Source organism: Eurosta solidaginis, chromosome 3, assembly GCF_040869045.1.
Source record: "Eurosta solidaginis isolate ZX-2024a chromosome 3, ASM4086904v1, whole genome shotgun sequence".
Taxonomy (NCBI): Eukaryota; Metazoa; Arthropoda; class Insecta; order Diptera; family Tephritidae; genus Eurosta; species Eurosta solidaginis.
The window spans coordinates 268,169,288-268,188,304 of NC_090321.1; the positions used below are offsets into that span (position 1 = coordinate 268,169,288).

A 19,017-nucleotide genomic window follows, 5' to 3' on the forward strand; every position below is an offset into this window, starting at 1 on the left:
CTCACAGCTCACTATCGAACTACCATTTACGTCTCTGAAGTCCCCTACGGAGCAGCATTTGCCGGGTGAATTTTCTTTTTCGCAGAGCCCTTTCCAGAACTCTAGTCGAATAGCTGGTATAATTTTTATGCTGATGCTTGGTTCTACTGATCAAAATATTTTGAGACTCTGCGGAGTCAATCAGCCTCAAAGAACCCCTCCTTGCCCGTCTTGATGTTAAAGTCAGCAAGTCTATAATTGTATTGTAACGAATTTTGGGGAATTCCGCTTATTTGCAGCCTTCTGCTAACGTTCGAATCGCAAAATTGTCGAATAAATAACTCCAATATTCTGTAATGCAAAATGGTCGTTTATTAGACTACCTTGAGAGTACTTCACAATAACTCTTACTTCACAACTAATTGCGTGTTTAAATCAAACTAATTTCTGATTACCCAGCTTGCGCTGCTTTTATACTGTCCGTTGCTTCATTCGCATGTTTCTACTAAAGTCTAGACCAGGGATAACCATTTGGTTGAATAATTATTGGCGCCACTTCACACGTATTGTTATTCTCTTTCATCTTTAGTTGTCGCTCAACAAGCAGCGTAGGAACATCGATTGTTGGTGTCGCTTGTTTGCGTACGACTATTTATGCTACTTATGCGCGAAGTTTCATAATCATGCGCATACATAAACAAAAATCTTGCATACGATGTTGCCTCGTTGCTTGCTAATAGGCGAATGAATCGTACATCAAGTGATACGCACGATCATCGCGCTGTCACTAATACAGCCACAGTTTCAATTTTGGTTATCCCTGGTCTAGACGTTTCGCCTTCTGCTGTATCTCCTGCTTGGTAATTGAGCTACATATATGCGTGTGCATGTGTGAGAACCAACTTCGGCTGATGACTACATGTGCTTGTGAGTATCTCTTCGTTGCCTTGTATGTATGTATGTGTATAAATGATGATTGATTTGATGTACACAGGAGTGGCAGCTTGCTTTATTGTTGTTGTGTCTTTATTTACTTAGTATCAGTTTAGTGATGCTAATATTCGTCACAGTATGTATTTTCTATTGTACAACTTCCTTTATGTCGGCCGCATCTTTTATTGCTTGTAATCATTAAAATCTTGCTTGTACTAAGGCTAATGTTAAATCTAATTTAAAACAATTTTTTTTTTCAATAGCTCACCACCCCAAAACGATTATATCTACAACAATATCTTCGGTAATTTCGAAACTCCACCAAGTGATTATAGCAGCAATGGATTGTCCAGACCGAATTCTAATCGTGGCAATAAAGTATCGCCATCATCATCAAACAACTCAAGCATAAGTTGCAGTTGGTGTGACGTCACGGCTTCAACTCGCTGCATAGATTGTAACGAATTCATGTGTAATGGATGTTTGCGTAGTCATCGTAATAGTCCGATATCTTCAAATCATGCAATAGTTTCATTACCCACACCTATAGGAACTTCACCCACCGGTCGAATGGCTACAAATACTGGTCTACCACCACCACCTAATTGCATTTGCGATCTACATAATGAGGTATTACGTTACGTATGTGAAGTGTGCAAGAAATTGGTGTGCCAATGTTGTACGCTGCACGAGCATAAAGAGCACAATTATGCATCGGTGCAAAGTTTTGCTGAAACAGCACAAGAAAAAATTGATGCAGCTATAGAAAGTAGTCGCACTGGTACCAGATGTATTAAGAGTAGCATTGATCGAGCGCTAGCGTTTATACGACTTATCGAACGTAATTGTGCTGAGTTGAGCGAAAATATACGTAAAGCTTTTCGACAATTCATAATGGCTATTGAGGATCGTGAAAGGTTTTTGTTGGATTTCGTAGAGAAGCTACGTCAGCGTCGTTTAGCTATTTTAAATGATCAAATGGCTGGTTTAAAATCGGCGCTCTCTGGTTTAGCTGAAACGTCTGATATGTTACAGAAAATATCAGATAATACTGGACGTATGGATCAAATCGATATAGCAATGAAAGTGTCGAATGGACAACGTCAATTGGAACAATTCGCTGCCATATATAAAGATCTACAACCCAAGCAGGAAATATTTGCATTTCTCCCACCGGACTATGGCATGCTACAAGATATACGCAATCAAGGTGCTGTGGTATTGGTTGAGGATAAAAATACAGCGCCAACAAGCGTGCCACCTATTGTAGGTGGTAGTGGTGGTGCGGTTATCGTTGCTGGCGCAAGTGGTAGTATTGGAGGTAATGGTCCATTCGCAGAATTTGGTGGAGCAGTAGTTCCCATGACACATGCAAATATGACAAACGTAGCTAACGTAGCAAGCGCAACAAATGTACGTCGTCCATTTGTGCGTGAAAATAGTTTCCGTAGCATACCATCACCATTGTTGCCATCACGCGGTGGTAGCTCATGCAGCGAACAGAATAACGGTCTCGAATGGGAACTCAGCGTTATTCGTACGATGCCAAATTTACATTTTGGAGCACCGCGTAGCACGCCAGCCATACCCGGTCATACTGAGCATATAACAGCACGTAATTGTAGTGCACCCTCGCTATCATTTGCGTTCGAGGGTCATGATGATGGGCAATTAAGCCGTCCGTGGGGCTTATGCGTTGATAAGCAGGGTAATATTTTGATCTCCGATAGACGTAATAATCGTGTACAAATTTTCAATGCGAATGGTTTGTTGAAGCTGAAATTCGGGCGTAAAGGCAATGGGAATGGTGAATTTGATTTACCAGCTGGAATATGTGTTGACATCGATAATCGTATAATTGTTGTTGACAAGGATAATCATCGTGTTCAAATATTCACTTCGAGTGGTAGATTTTTAACGAAATTCGGTAGCTTTGGTAAAGAGTATGGTCAATTCCAATATCCATGGGATGTAGCTGTAAATTCGCGTCGTCAAATTGTGGTAACCGATTCGCGCAATCATCGTGTACAACAATTTGATTCGGAGGGTCGTTTCATACGTCAAATCATATTCGATACTCATAGTATGGATAAAGGGTTGGCTTCACCGCGTGGTGTATGTTACACGCCCACTGGTAATATCATTGTATCAGACTTTGACAATCATTGTCTATATCTAATTGATCCTGATATAAATGATGTAAGTTATTGAGCGACTCGCTTATTTGGTAGATACTTATTGACAGCTGACTGGAAGTTCACCCTATCTCAGCTACCATCGAAAACGCCGTACCACAGCAAACTATTTCTTACCAAATGAATAGAGACGTCTTATCTCAGAATTAGTTTGAAGATTTTTTTAAATATCTAAACATCGCTAAGGACTGAGTTAAGAGCGCTTTCGTGAGCTTAGATATGGTGATCTTCCATACCTCCCTCGCTTTTTGGGCTAATTAAATATATGTATAAATTTTTTTTTTATGCCTACAGGTCATAGCTGCTAAAGGCCAAGAAGGCTCTGGCTTAGAAGAATTCAATCGTCCTTCTGGTGTTTGCTGTGACGATGATGGACGTATTATTGTTGCAGATTCTAAAAATCAACGTATTTCGGTTTATAGCGCCAGCATGGAATTCCTATGGAATGTAAGTTATACTAATTACTAGACACAGCAGACAATTTATTCCCTTCAAGAAGTTTTATCTCCTACTATATTTGTACGCGTTCCTCTCCATCTTCCTCCAGTTTAGTTTCATGCCATCATCAGGCCATTTTTTTGTCGTTATGAGCTAATCGAAGCAAAACACGACCTGAACTGTTAAATACTGCGCCGAAAGGTCGATTTCTGGACCAATTATCTTCTGACCCTCTAAAATGGGCCAATCAAATATGACTGACGTTGCGTCATGTTTCGAAGGGATTTAACGGCGCAGGGCATACGTAAATTTAAAGTCGACCCTGATATCAGCCTTGATCTTTTAGTGTAGGGAAGCAAACCAAGATTTGACTAGCATAAACAGAAACTTCTCTTTTCGTACGGAATGCTAGGATGTAGGCAGTCTTTTGTTAGTAAGTTTTGTATTAACAACTTCAGGTACTAGATCGACTGGCGCGGCCAACATTTGCTTCACTCTTCGGCTTATCTGCCACCTGAAGTGGAGCGAAGCAGGAATTTAATTTAGAGGAATGTGGCCTCCTCGCTAAGGGTTGAAAATTGGCTACGTGCGGCACGTGTTCTGTAGAGTCACTGAATACGGCTTATATTGCTTAAAGTTGGAATCTGTATGACGAATACTTGTATAATGCTGATTATACACGGAGGAGAATTGTAGGCGATTCGGAAACTTTCTGCATAAGCGGCTTTCGGCAGAGCTTGAAATACAGAATAGCCCTTACAGTATTTCCGCGCAGAATACCTTTCTGCGTGGGCACCGTACCTATTACTCTGAAAATAACATTATAATCTGCACTAACCACTCACTTGGGGATTGTTATTTTAGAGTTTTTTTTATTTAGGCAACGATTTGTCTTCCTCCGATCTCCGATAGACTTATCCAACCCGGAACAACAAGTTACAACGTAACACTTCTCAACGTTATCAAAGGTAACTTCACCGTTGACTGAACTTATCCTATCCTAACTTAACCTAGCCATTAAACAAATCTAAGCTACGAAAGTTTAAGTAAAGTTAAGAAAATGACAGCAAAATCAGAAAACTGGAGAGAAGTCAATGAAAAGAGTCAATGAAATGCTGAATTTACTCACAAGGATTCACTGTGGATGGTGAAAAAAGTGTAAATTGCACTTCAAACTTAAGGGTGTTCAGTTCGAGTTTAAACTTCAGTTGACGTGAGGTTATCCTTGCCATTTTGGTCTATGGCTTAAAATGTTGCTACTTAACTTAGCTTAATCGGTCAAAGGCAGGGTTAAACTCTATTCAACTTTAACGGGAACTTAAACTCGCCCTGAAAAACTGGGCCTAAGTATATGGTAGAGGTATAAAACTTTGCGGATATTCTCCCCTCGCTCCCCATCTCTGAAAACAATATCTTTAAATTGCTCTAAATCTATGTACCTGTGTTGGCCTTCTACCAATAATATTCTATAAATGTACCTGGGTCGTATCGATAGAGTTCAAAGCAGCACGTTTGCGCAGTCCCCCACAACAGGCTTTAGAACAAACACACGCTGTAACTCTGAATGTATTTACCTCAGATCAATAATATTTGGTTCAAGGATCAAATTCATTGTGATCTACTAAACTGTGGTCACTTAGCTTGAGCCCTAATCGATTGTGGAAAATTGGGTAGTATTCGGAATGTTCCTTGGACTATTTGTAGGTCATTTCGGGATGATTTGGCGACTATTTTAAGGATCATATTGGAAACTACCTATACTTTTTAGATAATGTGTTGATGACTATGTGTTGATGGTGCATTTTGCTTGAAATTGGGTGCAGGGGTACCTCCTTGTCTACAGAAACTTTTCCTTCTGAGAAGTGTATAAGTGGCCTACATATTCGAAAAAAAACTTATTTAAAATGCGATTTAGTACAAGGGTTCCTCTTGAACAAGTTTAGTATTTGAGACCTTTTCTTTCTTGTACGAGGACCAGGGGCCAACCCATTCCAAAAAATCTCCTTTATGTTGTGATTTGCTTGAAACTTGCTACAGGGGCTCCTCCTTGACTGGCTTATTATTTAAAAATATTTCTTCCCGGAAAGTTGACCATGGTCTGACCTATTGTTTGAGGACCGATTTGTTTGACATTTATAATTTAGGCAACCTTTCGAATAAGTAAATCGTATATAGAAAAACAATTGCAAAATTTATGGGTAACTTTATAACTCAAAATCGGATATATAGTTGTTTTGTTAGAAGTATAGCGAGAGAATCAATAAATATGAATAAATTTGTACTTTTCTTTGCTGATATTCAAAGTGTTTACAAAAACCAAAGCGAATATTTATGTTGGAGTTTTTTTTCTGCATTGGTTTCGTATAGTTTCGCAGATGGTTTGCAGGTAGGTTTTACTTACATATGAGAACATATATCTGAGATAAAAGCCAATATGTGGACCAGGGTGATTCTAGAAGGGAAGGGAGGCTTCTCCCGTTACTTTTCTTCACCTACTTCCTTTCTCTTGCTCCCTCTACTTACGTTCACCTTTTTCCCTTCTATTTCTTTTTCTCTAAGGAAAGAAAAGAAAGTGGAACTAGAAAAGAGAAAAATCGAGAAAGTGAAAGGTGAATAACGGTTGGGAGGGAGGCTCAAATAGGGAGAGGAGGAGGGAGAGGAAAAAAGATACGCACATTTTTTTTTCACAGAAGCTCCCGCTGTTTCCTGGGAGCGTAGTAGGAGGGAATACTATCGGGCAGGAAAACGTCTCAATTATCAATCAATATCTTATATATAAAAATGAATGGGAGTTGATGTCAGAGGAGTTAGTAGTATTGCAGATCAGTAGGAATAGAAAAAGATAGTGGGAGTAGGAGTAGGAATAAAAATGGGAGTAGGCGTGGAGCACGGAATAGGTTAGGAGAGAGAGGGAGATAAATGGAAAAAGGGATGAATAAGAATAAGAAAAATAAGGAGATAAAATAGAGGAGAATGGGATAGAGAGTGAAGAAGCGAAGCAAGGCTCACCTGTCAAATGTAGGCAAACCAACTTTCGGGCAAAACAAAGTCTATCGGGTACTCTAGTTTTATTATATAATTAGCATAACACAATACCAATGCTGCTCTTTATTATTACAGATTGAAATACGTCCAACAATGAATCCATTAATGCCGAAAACAATCGACGAAAAAGATCGTACTTGTGATGTTGCTATAATGCCCGATGGGCGAATCGTTTTCCTAATCGAATTATCACCTGACTCCAAAGAAGGCACCAGTCCTTATAAAAGATTCGTGCATATTTTTTAAATATTCGACGTTTAGAATAAATTTTTTACCGAACAAAAGTAAAAAATAAAAAAACTATACAAAAACAAAATACTATATACGCTCATACAAATTAAATATATTACACTAAGTGAGGATTAAAAAAACGAGTTCAAATACACACAAAATAATTTTGTGTTTAATTGTGCATGTGTTCATCTACTACAATAGTAATTATGTAATACAAAACAAAATGGCAACATATTGTATATTGAATCAAATTTAAAAAATTTGCCTTTATTTTTAATACAAATATGTATCGTTAAAAATTTGTTTTATGTTTTTTATATAAGTATGTTATTTTAGTTTAAATTCATAACACAATTAAGCCAAAGGCACATTTTTTTTATATGTAAAAAGAAAATCAATTTGTATTATGTAAAAGGAAATGACAAAACGTAAAAAAGTTGGAAGCAATATGTATTCATTAAATTTTTGTTTACCTCCTAAATTTTAATTAAATAAATAATTATTTAATAATTATAACACTGTGCGACAAACAATATTAATTATGAATATTAAAAATGAATGGTATGTCCATTGAGAATGTAAAAGCTTGTGGAACATGACACCACTCACAGCTTTTCCTTGTAATTTAAAAAAATTTTTTACAGTTAATTTGTTTATTGCCCGTTAATGAATAAATATATATATTTTTCTATTTGTGAGCTCTAGGCCTCTTTTAAATAAAACAATTCGGTTTGTTGCTAGTATTTAATTTTCGATTTGCATCACAGCGGAAGATTCCTGATGATGATCTCAGATGGAGAATTAAATACTAGCAACAAACCGAGTTGTTTTATTTAAAAGAGGCCTAGGCTCACAAATAGAAAAATATATATATTTTTACAGTTCATATAAGTTTATCTAATTTGATCTCAATTAATTTAAAAAAATTATAGTTGTTACAATCTTGAGATTTTAAAAATTCGCTATCAAATTGAAAAATTAAGTCATAATTAAGTAAATATTTAAAGTTAGATGCAGTTTTTTGACAGATGACGCCTAGAAAATTTTGTTAAATTATGTACCTACCTACTTTATTTCGATTATGAAAGCAATGCTACATTTTTTACGGTGTGATAATTTGAGAGAGACTAGTGTCTCTCTGGAAAGACTCTAGAGTGTGGAAATAAACAAAGTTAGAAAAAAACTATGTCAGAATTAGGAGAATAAGCGGGCGGAAAGGAAACCTCAAGGGTAAATTAGGAGATGGAACAAAATATAAAAGGAAGAAGAAGAATTATGAGAATGATGATGACTATGGTGAGTAAGACATCAATAAGTTTGATGATACTTAGCGTTGACAAGTAAAAGAAGGATGATATGTAGGCGGAGACACACACGAATTCGAATATTAAGAAATGTAGCGTTAAGTCTATGTCGTTGGGTGATAGGTAAAACACATTAAGGGCAGTTTTGGAAAAAAATAATTCAAACGAAAAAATATGTTAAAAGTTCGATTTCTTAAATGCATTCTAGAGTGTACTTAATGAGTTTCAAATGTTGTTGTTGTTGCTATAGAGATAAGGACACTCTCGGAAAGCCTTGGGGAGTGCTATCGATATTAATGTAACTAGCACCATCAAGGCATCAGCCCGACCAGCTCTGGAACGATTTAGTATGACCACATGAAACCTTCTAGGCCGCATCTCTCCTCCAACCTCCTAGAACCATGACGAAGTTGGAGTCACCAGTGCCTTGGCTGTTAAAGATGATACTGACAATCGGGTAGGAGAAGCTATATATTGCGCGGACAACCCATTAAAAGCGTTGCGCAACACAACTGCTTGAATGAATTTGGTATGTTAGCCTATTACGACAGACATACATGCCCTCTAACCCGCTGGAGCGAGTTTCACCAGCCACCCCACAATATACAGTAACAGTCATGGTTATTGTTTGGGCTTATGATTAAGTTAGAGCGGCCGCCTTTACGGTTGTAAGTACAAAAAGGGGTAACAGTTGGGGTTACGGCTATGCCTAAGATTATGGCAACGGTTACTGCCATAGTTCCAGTAATTTGTTAGATCCCAGTCACTGTTTCGGCCACGGTTACTCAAAATAAAATAGCTTGGCATAACATTACATAACATAGCACAACGTGTTCTGCATAATTTTATAAACTATTTAAATCAACCTAGGTACACTGCGAAAAATTCAATATTGTCTAGAAAAACCACAGTAGATTGTAAATTAAAGCCTGACATAGTTTGTCAAACAATTTGGGGATAATTTTGAAAATAAATTATGATAACCAGTACACCATAAAAAATAAGTGATTTATAAATTTTCTAATTGGAAATATTCAGTACACTGAATATTAAACATAAATAAAAAAAAATGTTCCTGAAAATTAAGATCGAACTGGGATAAGTTAGGAAAATTTCCGCAGACTGCAAACTTCTTTCGTTTTTATAAATTTTTTTTTTTTTTAATAAATTAGAATTTTGAAGAAATTTAAAGCCCTTATAATTCTTAGGACCAGTTGTCTTGAAATGAAATAAAATGGAATAAAATAAAAAAATTAAATTTAATTAAATAAAATGAAATAATAACATAAAAGTAAATTAAATTAAAACAAAATAAAATACAATAAAGTAAATAAAATAAAAAAACTTATTATTAAGAATTTGTGAGCTTAACACCGGCTTATAATAATTGAATATTCAATTATTATGTTTTTTCTAAGATAAACTGAAAAGAAAGAAAGAGACATTTACTGGCATATTGCGATGGTACCATTTCGAAAACCGCCACGGCATCATTGTCAGGCAATTTCGTAATGTTGATGATAACGTGGCGGTTTTCGAAATGGTACCATCGCAATATGCCAGTAAATGTTTCCTCTCTTCAGTTTTTCCCAATAAACAAAATAATTAAGCTCATTAATTCTTAAATATCTTAAGTAAAGTAAAACATAATAAAATAAAAACAAAATAAAATATGTAGATTAAAATACAATTTAATAAAAAAATATCAAAATAAAATAGTGTAAAATAAAATAAAACAACATAAAATAAAATCCAATCAAATAAAACAATAATTTTTCAAATAACGCAGATGCACTTGAGTCGAAATTACGAAAATTTTATTACACCGTAAAAAGCTCCATATTTTCTAAATCAACCTGAGACTAAAGCAAGAACGCTGTACGTACACCGTAAAATCACATATCTTTTACGTTCTCAATTGCTATATCGTATTATTTTCTTTCCTACGTTCCACTTTGTTGCATAGTGTTACTATCTTCAAAAAAAAAAAAAAAAAAAAAAAAAAAAAAAAAAAATAGATCACAAATACATGTTTACAGTAATACATAATTATTTAAAATATACATTTAATGCAATTTTATATATAAAATTTTTTACTATTATTAATATCAAAGAATGCGAGCAAGAATATAAAACTAAATATAAATTAAATGCATACATACATATGTACATATATGTAAAAGTCGTTGAAAAAAAATAAAAGGATATAAAAGTTAAATTAAAATACACGCATGTATTAATTTTGACTATTGTCATTGTATTATGTAACCTCGACCGAATTGACTGTTTTTTTCTAGTACAAATTGCATTTTTAAAGACTTGGGTATGCATGTGACGCGTTTTAAAATTGTTTTTTTTTTTCTTGTATCACAATGAAAAATTAAATTATGACAAAAACTATATATAAGTTTATGATTAATAAATTTTGTTCTAGTAAATTTTTTAAACATTTTTTTTAATAATATACCGTATGTTTATGTTCTATTATGTAACTATGTATTGTGAAGATAAAACTCAGTTTACAACGGAAATTTGGCGTTAGAAACTGCATATTTTATATGAATGTTGCCGTATCAATTGATAAAAAAGAATAAATATATAGAGATTAAAAAACAAAAACAAAGAACAAAAGTATGAGACTTGTTCATATACTCAGCGATAAAGTCAAACTGTATGCTAAAATTTGTGAAAATGACAGCACAAAATGTGTGAAAAAAAAAACAAAATAATGGGAAAAATGTGTACCAAACTAAGCTGCTTAGTTAAAAAAAAAAAAAAAAAAAATAAATAAAACAAGAACAAAACCAAAACATATTTTAGCTTTTTGTATGCAATTAAATTTAAAACAAAAATAACTATTTCGGAGAAACCTTGCTAACTTAAATCTAAAACAAACAAACTACATAACTACTACCCTAACGTATTATGATTTAAAAAACGATCAAAAAATTTAAAAAAAATATCTAATTACATAAGTTAAAAATGCATGAAATAAGACTGAGGAAAAAATTTGATAAGCAAAATGCATTGCAACATTTCTTCAATGAAAAACATAAAAAATATTTAATTGTAAGAAAGCGATAACGTTAGAAAATGTCGACCTACATAATAATTGTGTAAATCAAGGTTCATCACTTTTTTGAAATACTTCAATACTATGTTTTTTTCTTGTCAGAATTGGAGAAGCGGTTTGGCTTAAATATGCTTTTCGATATATCGCGAAAAATAATTAATATGTTACTAAAGTCCCGGCATACTTTGTTCTGCCTGAAAGTTGGTTTGCCTACATTTAACAGGTGAACCTCGCTTCTCCTCTTCACTCTCTATACCATTCATCATCATCATAATTAATTGACCTTTAACCGCCTAAGCAATTTTGGCCGTTTCGTAACAAGTCTCACCGCCTATCCCTGTTTCGCGATAACTGACACCAACTGGGAGCACCAAGGGAGGTCAAGGTTTTCTCCTCCTGCCTCTTCCAACTCTGTAGGGGTCTCCCCCTTTCTCTGCATCCAAAATGCGTTGTCGACTGAAATACTTCTTTATACTTTTCTCTTCTACTTTATCTCCTTTTTTTTCTTATTCTTGTCCATACCTTATTTCATTTATATCCTTCCCATTCCTCAACGTGGTTGCGTTCCCACTCCCATTTCCGCATATATGGAATCACTATACGAGAGATACCCACAAAAGCTTCGTAGAGCGTCGGAAATTTATTAGGCATTTGCGTATATGTTGCGTGAGCGTAGCGACTGAGATTGAGCAGAGCAAGCAATTAGTTTTTGCTTGTTCAAGTAAACATCTCATGCGTGAATTCTATGCTCAAATTTTGTTCATCATTCTTCTTATACATACATACTACGCGTTTATGTTTGAAGCTCTGTTTGCTTTGTGCACCTCTGCTCTATACCAAATAGTAATACATACCTGCTTCACCTGACCGATCGATTGCAATATCTTTGCTTCTATAAACCATAACCAATATATGACAATTTTTAAAATCGCATTTATTTTTATATATTTATATTGTAACGAATTTAGAGAAATTCCACTTACTCCAAACCTTCTGCTAACGTTGAATAAATCACTCCAATGTTCAGTATAGCAATATGGTCTTTATTAATCCAATTGGGAGTAGTAAAATTATACTTCAATATCACGTATTTCACAACAGCGTGTTTAAATTCAAACTGATTCTGATTACCCAGCTTGCGCTGCTTTTATACTCTCCGTTGCTTCATTCGCATGTTTCTACTAAAGCCTAGACGTTTCGCGTATGTATATTTGTAGTATATGCGTCTCACATAGTCATATGCGTGTGTATGTGTGAGCAACTACTCCGATTGATGACCACAAGTGTGTGCGTGAAATATCTCTTCATTGCCTTCTATATATGTGTGTAAATGATGATTGATGTGTTTATGTAGATACGAGTGGCTGCTTCATGTTTTTATTGGTGCGTGATTATTTATTATTTATTTAGTATCAGCTTAGTATTGCTAATCTTCGTCACAATATGTAAGATAAAGGTTAATAATTGAGACTTTTCCTGACCGATAATATTCCTCGCTAATATTCCAGTAAACAGAAAGATTTGTCAAATTGTAGCTTCTGTCAAAAAAATTGTGTATATTGTTACCTCTCCCTGTTTCAGCCTGCCTTTGCGCCGTATCTTCCCCATTTCACTTTATCGATTTTTCTCTCTTATACTCCCACTTACTTTCCTCTCCCTAGATTGGAGGAAATAGAAGGGAAGGATGTGAAGAAAAGTAGAGGGTGTAAAATAAAAATAGAGGGAGCAATCACCTTCCCGTTCTTGGGTCAAAAATTTGTTCAAATATGAAGTTAAAACTCACCTACAAACCATCTGCCAGTTGATATGAAACCAACTCAGCTATAAGTTTAAAAATTTTGAAATCTGATCTTAAGTCATAAAGTAACCCACAGATTTTGCATTCGTTTTTTATATATAAGATTAACATATTCGAAAGGCTGCCTTAGTAATTAATGTCTAACATACCGCTCTAAAAATAAAATTTACTACAGCCGCTCCGATCCTGGTCCATTCCCGGAAAGAAATGTTGCTCAAAAAATAAGCTTGTCAGGGAAATACCCCAGTCCCAAATTTCAAATGAAAGAAAATTGTCTCAAATACTAACCTAGTCAAGGAGGTACCGCTGTACTAAATTTCAAGCAAATCCCAACATAAAGGAGATTTTTCGGAATGGGTTGGCCCCTGGTTCACTTACTGCAACGAGAGGGTCTCAAATATTTAACTTGTCCAAGGGGAACCACTGTTCCGAATTTCAATCAAACCACAACGTAAATACGATTTATTACAATAGATCGGCCCTGGCCCAACTATAAGCTAGTGAAGGAAGTACTCCTGTACCAAATTTGGAGGAAATCGCATCTTAATTTTTTTTAGGATAGGCATAGATCATCCTAAAATTCCCTTGAGCACTCAAGAAAAGTGTGTTTAATGGCCCCTGGAACAGAGACAGATTGCGTTGAATTGATCGCGAGTTTGTTAAATTTAGTGGTTGTGTGAAATTAAATCACTCAAAGTTTTGCATTGACACAAGCCGAGCAAATATAAAAGATTGTGTCAAAGCGCGGAAGTCGCTGTTAACATCTATTTAGAGGCCAAGAGGTCGCAATTATCAGAATGTATGGCAGGCAGCAGGTAGGGTCATTTGAGGATGTGGATTGTGTCGTGGAAATATAAGAACTGAATCTGTTATAGTTTGCAGTGTGAAGTTGTTTAACGCGGGGCGAATCGTAGGCTCCAATAACGTCATATAATTGAAATTTCAAAATTAATTGTTGAATGGGACCTTGCTTACAGCTGTTCAGCTATTACATAAAAATCAACTTAAAGGGCCAGTTAAACTTCCTTAACCCTAACGCCATAGTCGTAACCACACCCATATCCATAACCATCTCCATTGTGATCTATTAATGCTGCCATAACCATAAAAAGTTGACATTTTCATAAAAATGATGAAAACGCAAAAAATTACAAACATATTCCACAAACAATAAGTCTCTTAGTTAAAACGTATCCAAAACAATAAATAAAATATACAAAAAGTTAATAAATTCACTAACTCAAATATTTTTAGGTTATGGATGTGGCGAAAAACCAAAAACGAATTAGTTGGCTATGATATGGTTATGGCTATAGCGTTATGGTATGGGACCATTAATCGATTACATTGATTTCCATAAGGTTGGGTCGATCACCTGTTTTATCTGGTTATGGATAAGTCACCATTAATTGGTCCTTAACACGTTTTAAATAATTCTGGTCGCATATTCTGGTACATAAGATAAAACAAGTGTGATATCTTCTGCATAGACGTCAAAATTATAAATCTCATCCTGTATCTCTTTCTTTCGCCCGCTGAAGCCGACCGTGTACGTTGCCATATTGAACATCCTGTCAAAATGTTGCCTAAACTCTTGAAAGTAGCCATCTTGAATATCCTGTCAGGTAGCTGACGGTGTCACACTTGTATATGTAAAAATGATTCTGATGTTTTGTAATGAAATTTCAAGTAGAATATATTGAATTATTTCAAAATTTATGTAATATATATGTAGATACCTTGTATTACGATTGTAAACAACAACTATGCCAGCATTTGCGCTTTTATTCACCAAACATTCGTATGCCATTTTAAATTAAAAATTTAAATACTTTTCTTATACATAAAACTCAATTTTATATATACATACATTTATTACATATTAAGTATAAATAAAAATGCATAATAATTTTAAAAAATATAAATACAATATTTAAAAAATATTAAAAACTAAACTAAGTTCTGCATACATAACACTATTATATAAATGCTTTGAGTATTAAATTTCGTATGCTTCTGCGAGTATTATTAATTTGAAAGAAATGAAAATAAACATAATAAATAAATACATGTAAGATACTTTCGAAAACAATTTTGTAATGCGATTTCGAAAATACTTTTGATATGAGATACTAACTAAAAGGAAAAAAAATACTTAAGAACAAAAGAAAGACGCATTAATATTTATTGAAAAGCAATTTGAGTACAAATCTAAAGTACAAATTAAATACTAAATGTATGAAAAACAAAAACAAAAAAAGTAGAAGGCATTTATGCAAAAAGTTATATAATTTATACCGAACGTAATAAAAGATATATATACATATATAGCTTAACACTTATGATTATTTATATATGAACATGAATACTTAAGTACTGCATAAATACTTAAAGCAACAAAAAAAAAAAAAGAAATTCCGTAAACTTATTGTATAAGCAACTAAAATATAAAAAGAAAAACGAAATTGAAATAAATGTTTCTAAAGGCGTAAGCAGACTGCAACAATAAATCCTGGTTAGCTATGCAATTATGTCGGTCAAAATTTTACAATGATCGACGGTAGAACTAAGAATACTGTTATATATTCACATCACAAGAAAACGCTCAAGAAAAATTTCGTTTATATTTCTTGTGTGAAAAATTGTAGTAGCCTAGTAATTTTGACATTGCCTTTATCTCTTTTCCAATGAGCTATACCGATATCTGGATCACGACCAAATCTCACTGGAACGATTCGGATCATTTCGATGTGAGTTGGCAGCAGTCGATTCAAGTCTGCACATAAAAGGGTGCCTATTATTTACAAGTTTTTTTTCAAAAAACAAATTATTAAACGAATAACTAATTAATTATTAGTATGTTTAACTATGCCACAAATGCGATATATCTTTCATAACATTATATAAGATTTTGCAGTCAAAAAAAGTAGAACATGAAAAAAGTTCGGAAGTTGTATCAAAAGGTGCGTTCTGAACTTTATAACCAGTGCTGCTCAAAGATTTTTATTTGGAAGCGCGAATCACAATACATGTACAAAATTATATGTGCACTGAAATTTGTTTGTATTTAAAAAAATATACATATTTAAAAAAATTTAATTGTTTAAGGTCGGAAAAAGTTGAATATTTGGTTTCTTGTTGCAAAATATTTGCTTAAAATATTACGTCAATAGTTATGTCACCAACATACAAGAGCCAATAAATGTAATTCTGAAAGTAGCGAAAAATTACATTGACCTCTAGCCTCAAGTTTTGTGGGAACATATTCTATATACATACATATATCGTCGGAATTAGGGTTTCAATAATCATACTAAAAGTGAATGTAGAGATTAATAAAATGATTAACAAGTAAATGATAGGCATGGTTACTCTACGGTTCCCCCCACTTCCAGTCAAAAAATGTCTCATAACCAAGAAAAATAATATACCGAATTGAATTAATTGCATTTCTACTGCATTCTGAACCACTAATAGTTCACCATCTATCTCTTTTACATGTTTTCAACTAGCAAATTTAACATGGCGATGTCCTAAGCGATGGAAATTGTTCCCGCTGCTTTAACTTTTCAGTAGTTCCTAACTATATACAAATTTCTTTTTGGTATTTTTTCGATAGTTACGTACTGGTGGAATAGTCTTGAGAAAGAAGCATACTCATATGTAGCCGCAGCTCGTTAAAGCTGGTAGAAGTTTTTTTGTCGATTTTATAACTGAAAATCTAGCTATTAACGAACTAATACTTATTTGGCACTCTAGGTCTAGTTCTGAAGCAGAATTTTGTATCACTAGTTACTGACTTCCCTTGAGGGTAAATAACTAATATCGTATGAAGTTAGAATAGGCTCCTTTTCTTTTGGTACAGTTTTGCTTATATTCTTTGGTCATATGCCCCATATATTTCAGCTCCGCGGTCAATTATCTATTTTAATTTTATTTAAGAATCAATTTTGATAACACATTTTTTCAGTGCTATAATGTTTTTGAATCATTTTAAGTGGTCAAATTGTTAGTGTAAATTTTTTTATCATACACAAGTGCCTGAGCTTCATACGGGAGTGCTTTTCCTTGGCACTTTCATAAGAAATTCAAGCATTTTCATATGATTCGAAATTATATGTGAGGGCATATGGGAGTGCTATAGAATGTTTTTTATATTCAAAGTGTAAATTTGAATCTGTGCCTATGATTCAGGGCAAAACTAAAGTGCTACAAGTGTATAGGGGTTGAGCAGCTCTGTTTATAACAATCGTCAGAAGGCTTATATTGAAATTTTACTTCCGTCAGGAGCTATGTACAAAAACCCATTGTTAATTTTGTTGTGGTTTTCAGAGAACGTATAAAAATAGAGAACCGCCAACGAATAGTGGGAAACAGTAAACCATCAAATCGCGGGTAGGTAATTCATAATGGGGGAAATGAGGCATGAAATTCGTCAATTATAACGCAAGAAAAATATTATTTTGATATAATAACCACATTTTAACTATTTTTTTAAGTTTTCAATAATTTTTTTGTTTTGAAATTTTCACGAAAACACCGCGTTTTTTGCTAATGTGGTGAATTACCTACCGCCATTTTGACAATTTTTCTTGCTGTTGATTATTCTCTATAGATTTATATACGTCTCTGGTGGTTTTGGTATTTTTCATATTTTGTTGTACCTACCTAAGCAGAAGCTCGACCTTAAATATCTTCGGAGGTTATCGCGCCTTACATTTATTTTTATTTTTTAACTTAACTGCAGTAAATTGAAACTTTCTTGGAAAAATTTGATAATTCCATATATTTAGACCTATATAGGTATCGTTTTTCCAGCATAGCTTATAATGAATATGGCCTTGATAGTTTTTTGTCAGACAAAAAGTTAATATTTATAGAGTATTGAAAGGAAACAAGTTGGTATATATCGGACCCCCTAAATCATACGGAACCGATATTGATATAGATAATTATTAGGATCACGACGTTATTTGCATGTTAAATTTTTGATCTGGGGGATCGGATGAGGCTTCATTGAAGCGCAACTTCTGTGTTCTCTATGAAGCGGTGTCATTTCTCTGCAAACAACAAAAAATTCAATTCAGCAATGCAGCAGAAGAAAATTATTTAAAATTAACATAAGAATATTTGTACTTAGATGGAATTGCGAATTCCATTGAAAAAATTCATATGTACAGTCGCTGTTATCCCTGTTATTTAACCGACTGTGCACTTACAGGGTCGCTGCTCAGAAAATAATGATATGCGAAACGAGGGCTCGCTCTGCGCGTTTTCTAAAAAATTTATATAATAAGGTAGCAGAAAGTGTATGTATGTGTATTCTTGAGTGGAGTATAGGTACTACTTGATAAACGAAATTTTTCTTGTGTCTTTCTTGAGCTAACAATTGTATCGAATTTTTCAATTCTTGCGATGTGGATACGGCGGTTTAGTAATAATTTATTCATCTGTTGCTTATTTATTCTTTTCGACTTAAAATGAAGAGTATTATGGTAGAATATTACTGTATTTTAGTACATATTTACACAAATAAGTAGCTTTTCGCGAGAAATACAATTAACTTAAACATTTTTTCTGCGCTCCCTTCAATTCATGGCGGAACCATACAAAGTGGCAGCACGGTGGCATACCTACAAACATAAACGGCCAATTAAACTTCCTTAACTCTAACGCCATAGTCATAACCATATTTTTACTTATCCATATCAAATTTACATCAGTTATTCGTGCCTTAACCTAAAAATCTTGAAAATTTCATAAAAATTAAGGAAACGCAAAAAATTACAAGCATATACCACAAAAAATAAGTCTCTTAGTCAAAACGTATCCAAAACAACAAATAAAATCTACAAAAAGTTAATAAATTCTCCAACTCAAATATTTTTAGGCTATAGATATGGGGGAAAACCAAAAACCAATTGGTTGGCTATGATATGGTTATGGATTTAGCGTTATGGTATGGCAACATTAATCGATTACATTGATTTCCATAAGGTTGGTTCGATCAGCTGTTTT

General features: G+C 34.0%; 1 protein-coding gene across 23 annotated transcripts in view; it reads left to right on the forward strand.

Moving 5' to 3' along the window:
- The window catches only part of wech (tripartite motif containing 71 protein wech), a 45,980-nt gene extending 28,775 nt beyond the window's left edge, over positions 1–17,205 (forward strand). For all 23 annotated transcript variants that reach the window (XM_067776384.1, XM_067776382.1, XM_067776386.1 and 20 more), the window contains 3 exons: positions 1,176–3,111; positions 3,402–3,554; positions 6,666–17,205. In XM_067776384.1, the coding sequence (XP_067632485.1) occupies positions 1,176–3,111; positions 3,402–3,554; positions 6,666–6,836 (2,260 nt within the window). In that variant the 3' untranslated portion in view covers positions 6,837–17,205. The remainder of the gene's footprint in view (positions 1–1,175; positions 3,112–3,401; positions 3,555–6,665) is intronic.
- The last annotated feature ends 1,812 nt before the right edge of the window (positions 17,206–19,017 follow it).